Consider the following 14,961-nt stretch of genomic DNA (forward strand, 5'->3'; position numbering starts at 1 on the left):
GTCCTAGAGGCAGACTCTTTCTCTCCCTTCCCAGCTAGGGGATTTTGTTTTGCCTGTCCTTCTTAGGAAATCAGCTTCAGGCTGCTTCAGGAGGAGTAAAGTAAACAGCTATCCCAAGAAACACCTTGCCTTTCATTCCATGGAAATTCTCCCAATATATGTGTTATTGGTATTGATTAGAATCTGAGATAATTCTTTCATCTACAAAAAGACACCACCACTGCCACCCTCCAGAGGAGACTAGACCCACAAAAAGTTGAACGTAAGTCCTTATGCTAAGTAATTCAGAAGACTTTCCAGGATTTTCCTTAAAACTATGGGAGAAGACTTGTCAATCCATTTAGTTTTCAGCACCCATTATCCAAAGCCTAATGTTATTCACTCCTCTTTTCTTAACTGCATCCTTTCTCTCTAAGGCAGGAGTTCTCAACCTGGGCATTACTGTCATTTTTTATGGGGTAAATCTTTGTTGTGGAAGTCTGTAATGTGCAAAACAGGATATTGGTGGCTGGTAAGCAACCATAGCAACCCTACTCCCTTACCTCCTGACAACCCAAACCGTATCTAGATATTGCCAAATGTCCATGGGAGACAAAACTGCCCCCAGTTGGGAAGTACTAATCTAAGTCATGATTTCCTATTTCAGTGTCTAAATAATCAATAATTATAAACTCCTCTACTGATATGCATAGAACATTATGGAAGCAATAAGATAGGATACTTAGATCAGCTCTGGGGGTTCCTGGGACAACAGACATAGACAAAAATTCTTAGGAATAGAATTATTCTGCCTCACAGCATTCATACTGCAGGTAACCAGGAGATGCCTGGAGAATTTAGACATGTGAAAAAACCACTTTTCCGGGGGATGATATCACCCATGTTCTTAATCTTCGTCTTTCTCTTCTGACTCTTTTTGCCTCCCAAACCTTCAAACATGATTACAGATTTCAAAGGAAGAATTATTTCTGGGAAGTTGGAAATATACACATAAATACTCTGCTGAGGGCTTGAAGCTGAGAATTGCAAGATTCAGCAAAGTTGGCATTGCCGCTAAATAGTTGGATGTGCCCCAAGAACAAGGTGCTATTAGGCAGCATCTTATAAAGAATGGATCACCAGGCAGCAGCAAGCTGTCCCAGTGTTATTTTCCTAAATTCGCTTTCTACTTGGCAGGCCTTTCACAGAACTCTCCCAGCTGGTGAACCTAATTCAGGTGGCTTCGAGCCTCTTCTTCCTTGGACTAGGCATTCACATGGCATCTCCTAAACTCAGCATTCACTACAATTCTCAGTGCGACCTAACCCACCTTCCCAACACTTCTAACTTTCTAATCAGAAAATCCAGACTTTATTTATGTGTGTTTTTGCACACACTGCAACGAATGGATTTTCCTGTACACCTCCACTGCCAAAAGCCGTTCCCACCTTAAATGCTCAATTCAGAGTTTGCATTTAAAAAATTTTTTTTTTAATGTTTATTTATTTTTGAGAGAGAGAGAGAGAGACAGAGTGGAACAGCAGAGAGAGACAGAGTTACAGAATCTGAAGCAAGCCCCAGGCTTTGAGCTGTCAGCAGAGAGCCCCTCACGGGGCTTGAATTCACGAGATCATGACCTGAGCTGAAGTCAGATGTGCAACCAACTGAGCCACCCAGGTGCCCCTTAAATGCTCAATTCAAATGCTGTTCTCTCCAAGAAGCTTCTCTGATTCCTTCCCCTGACCTCACTCGTTTACCAACTAAAATCTGTATTTGTGTAAATATCTTCATTTCCTAGTATATCTTAAATTCCATAGAGGCAGAGACTATCCTTTGTTAGTATCTGTATGCTCGATTGTATTCGAAAACACAATACATGCTCCGCAAATCAGTGTTGAATTGAATTGGGATGTCACATTCTAAGGCGGAAAATCACCAGAGAAGCCACATTTGACCAATTCATTTATTTCCTTTCCTCCTCTTGGACATTGAACAGAAAGTAAATTCTAGTACTTATCCAAAATGAAAGAAATGATGAAATATGTATAATAGTTAAATATCAGAGGTAAGTGGGGAATAAATGCAGATTGAGAAATCATAGGCATATAATCTCAGAGGTAACGGTCTTTTCTTATCTTCAGTCAAAGCCAAACATTTCACATGAGATGTTAAAATGAGGATTTCATAACGTATAGGAATTAATAATAACAGCATAAGATTATTCACTTTCTATCTCTTTGTCAACCTTTCAATGAAATAGCTTGGCAGTCTTGCATAAAGATTTTTAAGTAAGATTCTGCATCCTGTTCATACTTCTGTTATATTTTAGTATGCATTTTGCATTTTGTCAATTTTAACACTCCATGTAGGTTGCATCTAAAAAATATTATCAGTTTTCTTATAGGTTAATAAAAGCAGCTTGGACACATTCTACTTGAAGTAGTTATTGGGGGAGACATCACTACCTCCATAATTGGTCCATAGCCATGGAGATGTATATACATACATTTAATGGAAAATAGATGAAAAAGACTAAATAATAGATTGAGAGAAAATTACGAAGTTATGATGAAAATAAGCGAACGATCACATGTAAGACAGCAGATTAATATTGAATGTTTGATACTACAAATATAGACAAAAATCTAATTTTAAAAAGGAGAGGATGAAAGCTTAACAATCTTATCTCAAAGCAAATTATTACCTTAAAGATGTAGTCTCTCAACTGCAATGCAAGAAAGAATAGTATGAAAATGTGTTTTAATAACGCTAAAGAGGCAATACCGAGATATTCAGCAGATCAATAAAACCAATGAATATTACATCCCATGTATTTGAATTTAGATTTTCAAAACGTAAAATAGCTGATTAGTGGTAAAGAGATGTTAAAATTTATTTCTCTAGGCATGTGGGTGGCTCAGTCGGTTGAGCATCTGACTTCAGCTCAGGTCATGATCTCATGGCTCCTGAGTTTGAGCCCCACATCGGGCTCTCTGCTCTCAACAGTCTGTTTTGGATCTTCTGTCCCTCTCTTTCTCTGTCCTTCCCCTGCTTTCTCTCTCTCAAATAATAAACATTAAAAAATAAAATAAATAAAATAAAAATTTATTTCTGGACCTCTTGAGAATAAAGCTGGTTTTCTGTAAATTGTAAAGAGAGATATGAAACATTTTGATAAGATAATCCAGGCAGAATCAGAACAACTTCACTTTCGATTAACCAGCCTGAAAATGACTCCTTTAGCAATTGCAATCTCACTTTTTCATCTGGTCATCGAAGAAACCAATGATACAATATTCTATTGAATGCGGATGTGGCAAGTCATAAATAAAAAAAAAATATGTGTTCATCGCTTTGTCATACTGTTACCGCTTAAATTCCTTCTCACCTTTGTGATACTGGCTTTTTCCATATTCGTGGGTGTTGTATTAAAAATGTCACGTCAAGATTACTAGTTTATGGAATTATTTATAAGAAACCAATAAGTAATCTTATTGGCTTAGCATATACAAAACTTCATGATACAAAGGAATGCAGTAAAGCCTCTATGATTGTTTCTAGGTGAGACTACCAAGTTCGAGAAAAATTAATATTGCATATTTCTCCAGAATATTTTGGAGAACATACCACCAATGTTATGAAACCTTTTTTCAGACAGTAACAAAAACTTGAGAGCAATATTAAGAGAGGCATGATTTTTATGATATCTTTTTGTTTTCTTGGAGACTATAATCCCTACTCCCTACTTTTCAAATTATTTAATACTATTATGAACTATTAACATAGACCCTATCAAAATTATATGACTGCCAATTTAAAGGAGAAGGCATATTGCCGGCATAATTTAATTTTTTCAGACAATAACCTGAAGATACTAAAGAGGAAAGATGTTAGATAGGGCAGGATTGCAGCATGCACAAAATCTGGAACAGCAGAACTGTACTTTTGGTTTCAGTGTGGGTTTAAGCCTCTGAGCGAATTGCCATTGGATAAGTCCTTTTACCATTCTGAGTTACAGAATCCTTAATTCCTTAATGTCCTATAGATTTGTGAAAGTGCTCTGTGAATTGGAAACAGAATTTATCAGTATTAATTCAGGCTTGTGTAATTATTCTTTTATTTGCCTTGCCCGATCCTGTAAACCCTTAGGAAAGCAAGCGTGATTTTCACATAAGTAGTGCTGAATACCAATATTTTAAACAAAATATAATGATAATCTGTATAAGGTAAACAATGAGAGTTCCAAACTTGGTTTTGTTTGTTTTTAGCAATCTTTGAAAATATTATGAAATAATTTGACTGAGTAACATAACTTCAGGAAGTGGATTTTAAAATATAAGTCATAATCACAATGTAGTTGATAAAAATGCTATAGGTAATGTAATATGTATAAGAAAAAAAAGGTAGCGAATGTTTGAGGAAGGAAAGTTTGAGGGAAACATTCCTCTCAAAGTGAAATCTTTTACTTGTTAGACAAAAAGGGGAATACATATCTTGACCGAATGAGTGAGAAGTCAACTTCTATGATACAAAATTTGTAAAACATCACTGAAATCTTCCCTTTCTTAATTAGTCCTTGTAAGATACTCATTACCACTTAAAGTAGTTTTAATAAATGTTTTTTTTTTTCAAATTTTATTTATTTATTTTGAGAGAGAGAGAGAGCAGAAGGTGCAGAGAGAGAGTGAGAGAGAATCCCAAGCAGCCTCTGCACTCAGCACAGAGCCCAATGTGGGGCTTGAACCCACAAACTGCGAGATCATGACGAGAGCCAAAACCAAGAGTAGGATGCTTAACTGTCTGAGCCACCCAGGTGCCCCTAAAGTTACTTTTTGATAACTCTCTGAAGTATTTGATTATTCTCTCTGAAACAGTAGAAGCTGCACCCTCTTTTGAGAATACTGAGAATATAATCCCTAATGTCCAATGGGATATTCAGTACTATTCGTGTCTAAAATTAACAGAAAAGGATTGGTGAACCATGTGCAAGCATCTCCCAAAGCATGTAATAGAGAGTTTGAGGATGGTCCATTAACTCGCTGATCAATTTCTGTGTGCTATATTGATGCTATAGTGACCTTTAAGAATTCATTCTCTTTATATCCTACAAAGCATTGTTCTCAACAATTGTCAGATAATTGTATTTTGTGGGCACATTTATTTTAAAAAGCATAACAGTTTGAGGACTTGATACTTTAGCGGGATGGAAGAAGCCTATAATATGTGCCCCATTCCTGACTCTCTTCTGATTGCAGCATATAGCCAGACAGGATTCTTCATCTGAATGACTCTGGTCCCTCAACCCTGGTTAGATTGGTGAGTCAACTGACAGGTTGCTCTCCGCTCACACTTGAAAGCAATGAACGGCATGGTAGGTGTAGGGATTCTGTTATTCGTTAAAAGAGAAATGATTGTCATTATGAAAAGGTAATGTCAAGGCAACATAAGGTCAATTCCTATGGTAGTCTATGCCACCTAGGCACAAAGTACAAGTACCCTGAAGGCAACATATTGTAATTGGCTTCGTTCTTTGTAACTTAGGGTCCTTGTATAACACTTCAGTGGTGCTCAATGAAAGAAACAGAGAATTCAACAAATAAATGAGCAAAAGAAAGAATAGGTAAGCCATTCAGTCTATCCCAATAAGCCTAAAACCATAAAGATCTTCTGAGATGTGGACAAGCTGTGCACCCTTCTTGATATGTATTACACTGTCAGAAGAAAATTAAAAGAAAAATCCAATTGGGCAGATTATTGTGTTTTTCTTTTTAATTTAGGAGATGTCATTCACAGAGAATGAGATGGTAGAAATAAGGGATATGTGGAGAAACTAGGGAAAAATGCAAACTACTACATCCAAGTTATAAAGAGCAAGGTGCATTAGAACTTACCCATTTGTTCTAACTCACAAGACTGTGACCCAGGGGCCACTCCTTCGTTTACTGTCTGCTTCTGGGGCATAGTAGCCCAGGGCAGACACACTGTAGGAACTCAGTCGATGTTTGTTGAATGAGTAGAAAGAGAGGCTTCTTATTTTACAATGCCATGGTAAGAATATATTGACTTTAAAATGCTATTTATAAATATGTGTTTTCACCCATCATGTGAGATTATGAGATGGTTTTTAAAAGGGACTTTTTCTGAAATCCTTTCGGTTCTTGCCCCAAATTAATTTCAAACCAACTGTAAAAATTAGAAGCCACAAGCATCTAGGCTATGACTCTGTGGTAACCATCTGACTAGCCAAAGTATCAAAGTTATCTGAAAGACGGTTAACCCATTCCTGTCGAGAACCCAGTGAGATTACTGTCAAAGACATTTTTCAAAAATCTTATTTTACCGGCAAACAAATACCTGGCAAAAACAGTTGTGATACCACAGTTGCTTTCCAAAATAATCACGATCAGTGTCCCTGTGGTACACAGGGTATAACACATCACCTCTGTGTTAATGAATTCAAGGGAAGGCAACACCGCTATTAGTAATAGCTTTTTATTCGGAGTCCTCATTTTCCAGATAGGTCACATTAAACACAGCCATTAAACAATAGCGTTGAGATAAATCCATACAATGTATGCTGCTTTTGTTGTTGTCCTTGTTCACCAATCGCTTGGTGCAGCTAAGAACCTTATGGAGTGATGGGGCTGATGAATGGGAATAGCCAACCTGCAAAACACTGGGGCCAGGAAAGTCAGACTTTAATCAGGTCTCATTCAATTATGTTTCAAATCAACACATCTTGATAGCCAAAACTCTCATTTGAATTAATGCTGTGATAAATGCTGTCTGTTGTCAAAAGAATATAATTAGACAATAATGAGTGGGCATATATTATGCCAGACCTCAGTCTACTTGTTGACCTCAGCAACTTCTACTCCATTAGGCAACAAACAGCTTTTAACCTGGTTCTAATAAAGCATACTGCCCTATTACTACATGACTTTTTTTCTGGTGTCATTTTTTAAATTGAGCACTGCCTAAATCCTTTAAAGGGAAGTCATGTTTTACAAAATCTCAGGAAAATGAAACAGAGTCAATTTCCCAACTAGGAATTCAATTAATTCATGGAGTAGTGAGCCAATCTTTGTATATTGACTGCAATAAGGATAAGTATGTAAGGTTAAGAAGTAATATGAAAGCATTCTTTAAAATTGCATGATATGTCTCTTTAATGTTTACTTTGGTATAGGTATAACTAACACTGATTCTCACTACTTTGAACTTTGATGAAAAGATCTTTTATCATTAACATTTAATGAAAAGGTTGTTTCGTTACTGATTTTTTTTTAGTTCATCGGTAAACAATTTTTAGAACTTTTTGACTTTCTTACAAAAATTTCTATAAATTCTTAGTCTGTGCTTCACTTCAGTTATTTAAGGACCTAAAAGACAAAGTATTATCAAATTATTCTTTTTGAATGTGTGGGATTTTTTTGAGGGGTTGGTATTTGGAGGATGTGAATTAAGACAAATTTTCCACATTCTGAATTATGCTGAAACCCCTTGAAACATCACTGTTGGATCATGCATCACCCCTTAAAGCAAGTTGCTCTGTAGCAGGGTGATTTTGGCATCTCATTGACTTCCTCGGAAGCGGAGCACCAGAGGTCTGTGATAAAGGCAGCCGCCAGCCAAATGAATAAAGGTGAGATTCCCTCAACTCAACTATAAGAGCTTAGAGTCCTGACTGCTGAAATTACCACCAACTTGTAAATAAATAATCACTACTAAATACAGATAATGTGTTAAACAGCTAACACTAGTAAATCACTGGTGACAGAGAGCCTAAAGGTAAATCCCTCACACATTGGCACAACCAATTCTTAAAATCTTACAGTGTTTTAATGTCTTCAGACATATAATAAATTGAACAACTGGTTACTCAGCGTTAAGAATGTTTTAAAAATAAACCCTACTCTCTTTGTTGATCTCATTTACATACTGCCTTAGATTGAACTACGCGGCTATCTGTCTAGTAAGAGAGAAGCGACACTTGGTAAGACTAAATGGAAATTAGTTTTCCATCAAATTTCAGCTATCAAGCTAAATCAACCTGTAGTCTCCTGGCAAAAAATAACATCATATAACAGAGACAACACATTTCAGATACATAAATTGTCCAAAATATAGAGAGTCGATTAGGTTTCACATGTACAAGATCCCTTCTTTGCTAATTTAAACATTTATGAATAATAAAAACCAAGAGTAGAGCTTTGGAAAGGCTGTTACTAGGAACCAAATCCAGTTCTCGAGAGAATAAGGCTGATGGGAGTTGTCCGCTCTTCCCTTTCACAGCGGCTTTGCAAACGAGGTACAGTCTAAAATCTTGACGGCATTTGACGGAAATATTTTCAGTTGAATTTTTCGAGGTTTAAAATTACAAAACTTAATTCAGTTCATTGTTTGTTTTTGCTTTTGTTTTTGTTTTTAATATAATGGTTTTATGACATTTATGCTGTTTCTACACTGGCTTGGTGGCCAGAAAAGAAGGCACAGAATTCTCCACCAGTTTGCAAATAATGCATTTTTCTGCTCCAGTGCACAAACAGCCTTTATTTAACTCAGCACCACATTTTGTAAGGTATGGGCTGGAAACTGTTTGTCATGAAGCTGTAAAATGCCAAAAATTTTCGACGCTGAAGGAAAATGTCAATCAAGGCATTTTCCCATCTGCTGCTACTTCTGCAAGTGCTAATTTTGTTTTTCCCAATTCCTGAAATTTGAGGTTTCCTAGCCTCATATGGAAGTAAGTTTGAAACTTGCTAAATGTCACAAGAAAAGGTGTAACCAAAGGAAGGAATAGAAGGTGTATTGTTCTCGAAGGACGCCAATAAAAGGAGGCAGAAAAGTACGGAGAAAAAGGAAAAAAACAGTTTGCTAAGACCCAGACCTCTTGAAAAACACTACACAATGCAAGTAACCTTTGCTGGTACCACACATGCATTAAAGCATTTTTCATGGTTTTGAAATATAATGGGAACACACATCTTGAACCACGTAAGATACTTTTGAGAACCAATCAACGTTATGATATCTACATAGGCAGAAGCTGTATGTTACTGGAAAAACGTGAACAAGTTTCAGGTATTGGTACACATGTAATTCTTGTGACTTAGCGGGACTTTAATAAAAGCTTCTACAAGGACTTGCACGTAACCATGACTGACGGATGTATTTTTTGACCTTTCAGTTAGCTCCATCAGCTCACTCAAACACATTTTGAACAGATTATGTACTGTAGTACTTGGTAGACTATACATTAAACAAGAGACTTTGCTCTGAGGCACTGCTTCCCACATTCCATGGGGAAAAGGAAGCAGGAAAAAACAAAACTCATAGAGTTCGACAGCTACCGAGGCAACACTTGCCATTTACAATATAAGCCCAAATATTTTTGCAACACAACTATATATTAATTTAATAAAATACACAATATAGCTCTTATACACTCAACAATTTGGCTCATATGCACTGAATCTGCAATAAATCAATAAAAATATGTCATTTGATGTAAACACATTGAATCTTCTTACATTTGCACATTTAAATGGTCATGTGATTTGTGATGTCTAAGACATTTTCACTTTCCTGAGCTATTTTAGTGTCCAGAAACGAATGAAATATATTGATCGTGTTCATTCCCTCCGAATATTATCATTCAATAGTAACTATTCTTCAGGTCAAATTTAAAACATATCCATCATTATTTATATGTTTGTTGGACACTAAAATGCTGAAGAGGCATTTTAAGCTTTTAAAAAAATTTCTTCTCCTTTAATGACGTGAATTAGTCTATGTGTGTGCAGGACAAAATGGACTATATCTTTTTACATTTAACTTTTATACGACATGAAGTGTCTTACAAATGACCAAGTTTTTTTTTTTTTTTAATTTTTTTTGACTGATGATATGGAATGTCCTTTGTGTTTATATGTGTGGCAGGTAACTTTGTACAGAAATGTTTACCACAAATATGTGTTAATGTTTGGGGTAGCTTGGACTACTGCAAGGTCTTTTCGGGACTTTAAGTAGAAGCCTGTGATGACGGCTAGAAATCCACCACAGATCACAAATTATGACCCTGCTTTGTATGGGGTTTATAGGTAAACAGTTAAGTCAGCATAAATCACGGAGGACAGTCTCAGAGTGATCAGAAATACTTCAACTCTCACGCTGCATACCTTCCTAACAGATTGTCAAAAGGTAACTCGCCTCCTCATCCTCCTTTGTCTTCTTTCCTTTTTCTTCTCTCATTTTCTTTTTTCTTTCGGCATCATTAATTCTGTCCTAATATAAGTTTGGTCAAAACAAAACCATTGTTATCTCTGAAAAAGAAACAGCAGTGAAAAGAACATACTTGTGGGCACTTCAGATGTTCACTAAAAGCCTTAAAGCAGCATTGGTCTTTCTTCGTCCCTGTGAAATGGGTTGTCACCAGGAGGGATCATTTTTAAATTAACAGAAGACACAAGAAAATGCCAATGCTTTTTTTTTTTTTTTTTTTTCCCTCACTTTCTCACAGCCACAGGGTCATTTCCCCGGCAGTCCTGCAAAAGCTTATCAATCTCTCTCACGACTTCCTCTGCATCCACCGATTCTCTGCCCAGATCCCTGTTGGGGTGGTCAAGCTGTTCAAGAACAGCACCCATCTCGCTGGAATCCCGGCTGGCTCTAGAATGCACATCTGCAAAGACCCTTGCCATCTGATCGGGAGCCATGAATGGAGGGTCTCTCGGTTGCTTACTGGGTGACAGATACTGACTGTCAGTGGGCAAGTACTGGCTGCTTGCTTCGGCCAGGCCTCCTGGTTTCGCTTCGCAACCATCCAGAGAGCCTTTTGTTGAGGTGCAAGGCTCAATGCATGCCTTCGTTGGGCTGCTTGATGCTGAGGGGACCTCTTGGAGGAGAGGGCTCAGGGCACGTTTGGCTTTTAAATAAGGTTTAACATTGGCAATGAGAATAGTGTGCTCTCGCTTGTCTTTTCCAAATGTACAAAAAGTCTTTTTCCCGGTGGGATTCACAGTTTCGTAAGTCTCAGTCTCAACATTAGCTTCAACTGTGGGTACAAAGAGATTTGTGCGGTAATCTGCATTTTCAGCCTGATTGGCTGCAGGGAACTGTGGCATCCAACACCTGTCAGAATGACCAAGCACTCGGCATTCATCTGTGCAATTAACGCACTCTTCTGGTTCTGCAAAACAAAAGAGAAAACAGCAAATCCAATCATTAGGGTTGCTTTTAAATTTCTACTGAGGCTGCGATCAGCTCTCAGTGGGCTTGTTTGACCTCTGGTCTCTTAATTAAAAAGGAAAAGAAAACAATAATTAAAACATTTCAGGATGGTTGCATAAACCTGCTGGTTGAGACAATGGTTTTATTTAAGTCTATTCTCTAGATATTAATGAATTCCCATAGCCTGGGAAGAAGTAAAAAGTGGCCATTGGAGAATCATTCTCAGTGGAATAGAACATCACTGTAAACTAACCTCCTGGAGATAGCAGTTAGTCTTTGTTCTGTATAACCCATCCTGGAAACAGTGAACTTCAAAAAGGATTACCAGGATTAATTTTTCAAATCAAATAATGGGGCAAAAACTAGATCACATACTTCCATAACAAGCCCTAAGCTGCTTTTTTTTTCATGTTTTATCCCTATTTTGCTTGTAATTGTTATTTTGGTGACAGTCATGAAATAAAAGGTTTCCTTTAAAAGCCTACCTTTCCTACTGAGAGGAGCAAATGGAATTTTCTATCAGGATATGTTATGAATAAACTTGTCAAAAAGTGCACATTCCTATTTTATTAGATATGGGTATGGATCATGCAATCAGTTTTCTTCACTTCAGCTTTTTTTTTTTTTTTTTTTTTGGTGTAAGTAGGTGAAAATGGGTTTAGTCAACAGAGTTCAGATGAATGACAACTCATGATTTCCTGTTTTCCACGATAATGTCTTCCGTGAAAATGTTTGCTTCTCTCTTTTGCCAATAGGCATACAGAGAATCTAAATAAAGCAGTCTTTAATGACCTCTCTTTCAAAGATGCTGAACAGAAAATATGAAAGAAAATTCCTTCATTATGACGATAGCTGCATAATTCCACTGCCCCAATATTTTCAACTATAACTGAACTACCTCTTCCCAGTTGTCACTTTCATCTACAAATGATTGTTTCCCCTTATATTTAACGGTTCTTTTTAAATCAAGGACCTTTTTTTTTTTTCCAGGAGAGGATATTTACACTTCACCTCTGTGGGATGGGACTAGAATTCCCCACACATTTAGCAACCCTTGGGGCAGCCATTTAATTGATGTGAGAGGATCTCTACAAATTCATAGTGTCCTGTGCAAGGGAAAAAAGGCCACATGGAAGATACTTAAAATAGAAAGCACCATATTTAATAGCCCTGATACATTTATACAGTTACTGTTCAAAGTCATATGTAAAATCTGAGTTCATATTTAAAACATATAAATAATTCCTTATCCAAAAAAGAAAACATAAACTACAACTTGATTTATCTCAAAAGGTTTTAGGATAAGAGAATTTCTTAGGAGATTAATTTTTTTCTCGAAAGAAGTTAGAATAGTGTCTTGACAGAATAAAAATATTGTGGTTTTTCATAACACGTGTCATTCATATTGGTGAAATGTTAAAAATGTATTCAGGTAGCTTGCCTGTATTTTAATTTTGTCGTGTTTTCAAAAATATATTTCCATATGAATGAATGAAATATATTAATTGTATTATGTAATGCAGGCAAGAATAGTGAACTCAAGTACTCACACCTATAGACTCAAATACTATCTGTTTCTTGGAAGATTGTTAGACGGACACAAACAGCAGCAGAAAAATCTAGCATTATAAATTTTTTAGGAAGCCTTCCTGTATGGATTTAAAGTCAAACAGAAATTTGAAAACAAATAGATATTAGAAAATTTTCATATCAGGTATCTGTTTTCTCTACCTATTCTGCATGGGAATCATAAAAATCACCTTTACATCTGTGTCTGTTTGTGTTAGAAAGAAAATACGTATGATTTCATTCAACCAATTTTGTCCTCCACAAATATAGTAGAATACTGTCTACTTCATTAGATAATATTTTTGTAGCTTTTAGAGCCATGACTTCTAAAAAATTCATTTACAACCAATGCACTCTCTTCGAAATATGCTAACATAGTTTTATATTCCAATATTGACTGGCCTTCAATTTAAGCAATTTGGATGGCCTAGCACTGAATAAATTCAATATGAATTTAAAAAGGGAGTAAAAGAGATAGAATAATGCAGATGTATGAAAGTATAAATCGACCTTGAATTTGAAACCATCAACATGAAATGATTGTTTGCACTTCACAGCTGAAAAATCTGCAGCTTTTTACTTCACTCTTTCATGTCCCAACCTAAGGAGCAAATTCTAAGTATTGATCATGATACATTATAAGCTGTTCACCTTCTGATTAGACTGTAATTTTGATCACAGCGGTTCCCAGACAGTGAAGAAAATCTAACGGACACTTTTATACAAGCAGCAGAAACCATGAGCAAAAAGTGAACTATAGTTGCCAAGGGTCAAATAAGAAAGAATTTATGAGAAAGTGAAATTATTTCTGAAGGAACATAAATAAAGAGATGAATAGGTAGGTACAAACAAAGAGACATAGGTAGTATATAACGGATGACCACATAGACATAGAAAGTGGACAAAATGAAAAACAAAGAAGAAAAAAGGAGAGAAGAAGGAAAGAAAGCTAAGTGGAGGGAGAGAGATGGGAGGGAAGAGGAGCTGTACGGGAGGATTCCTGTCATGTATACCTTCTCCTATGTATTTTTAAGATCCCCTCGGTACACTAAGTATTTTTATTATAAAATAATAGTGTGGGGCATTTTCTCAAGACGTAGAGCTACAAAGGTAAATAATGAAACTTCTGCCTGTACCGTAGGGAAAATGGAACCCAGAATAGATATGTCAAATTATATACAACAGAACTGAAAAAGAAGCAAATTATATAGACAGCCACTATTTGCATAGATTAGATATTTGTATCAGAAACCAAACTCAGAGACCCTGGGTAGAAGTAAAAGTAATTGATCCTAGTCCAAGATTCACTTTTTTTCTTTTGGACTAATGTGAGATTACAAAGAAATTATTTACCCTCATTTAATGATTTCCTCAATATAACATGATTACCCTTTCACAAATGCACCCTTGGCCAAGAAAGATATCATAATCCAAATGGTGTGCAGATGAGAAACTGACAGATAAGCATGCTTATATTACAAAGAGAAAACTATTCTGAAGTCCAACAGCTGGAACTCTGGGCAATTCTGCCTGCAGGGAAGGTTTACAGTGTCACATTTTTAAAATGTATGATTCCTTGAAGGATCATGTGACAACCTGATAAATTTAAGTACTTGTTTAGTATTAAGAATTATTTTCTATGCTCTTATAGACACATCTGAGTATTACACAAGCTCTCAAAAAGAGGAATCTAAACATAGTCATCTTAATTATTTTAATTTTCCATCTTAATTTATATATTTTTGCAAAAGATATAAAGTCACACAAATGATTATAGTAATTGCAATGCAGCTGCACAACAAACCACACAAACACACACACACACACACACACACACACACACACGTAGAGATCTTTATCTGTGTGTGTGTGTGTTAAATTTGACCTTTCTCCAGGATATAGTCCAAACAAAATTTTAAAACTGAAATGTATAGCCAATGTATTCCTGAAAATTTACTAGCAGTTATTGCCAGAAGAGAAATACAGATGAAAAAATGAAATGCACAGAAATGTTCTATATTCATAATTTAGGAGATAACATACATACATATAAAACGCACATATATATGTACACATTTTTATATAAAGCATTACATGTGTAATGTACATAGGTAGGTATAAATCAATCTCCAATAACATTTTAATCTTTCCCTTTGCCCTACAACTATCGGTGCAAAATCC

At 36.1% G+C, this 14,961-nt stretch overlaps 1 protein-coding gene across 3 annotated transcripts in view; it reads right to left on the reverse strand.

Annotated features, from left to right (window-relative positions):
- Positions 1-6,455: 6,455 nt before the first annotated feature.
- PCDH17 (protocadherin 17) overlaps positions 6,456-14,961 on the reverse strand; it is a 99,887-nt gene continuing 91,381 nt past the window's right edge. For all 3 annotated transcript variants that reach the window (XM_019415604.2, XM_019415606.2, XM_019415607.2), the window contains one exon: positions 6,456-11,170. In XM_019415604.2, the coding sequence (XP_019271149.2) occupies positions 10,488-11,170 (683 nt within the window). In that variant the 3' untranslated portion in view covers positions 6,456-10,487. The remainder of the gene's footprint in view (positions 11,171-14,961) is intronic.

The sequence above is a fragment of the Panthera pardus genome, unplaced genomic scaffold (assembly GCF_024362965.1).
Source record: "Panthera pardus isolate Hobbes unplaced genomic scaffold, ASM2436296v1 HiC_scaffold_1, whole genome shotgun sequence".
In the NCBI taxonomy this organism is placed as follows: domain Eukaryota; kingdom Metazoa; phylum Chordata; class Mammalia; order Carnivora; family Felidae; genus Panthera; species Panthera pardus.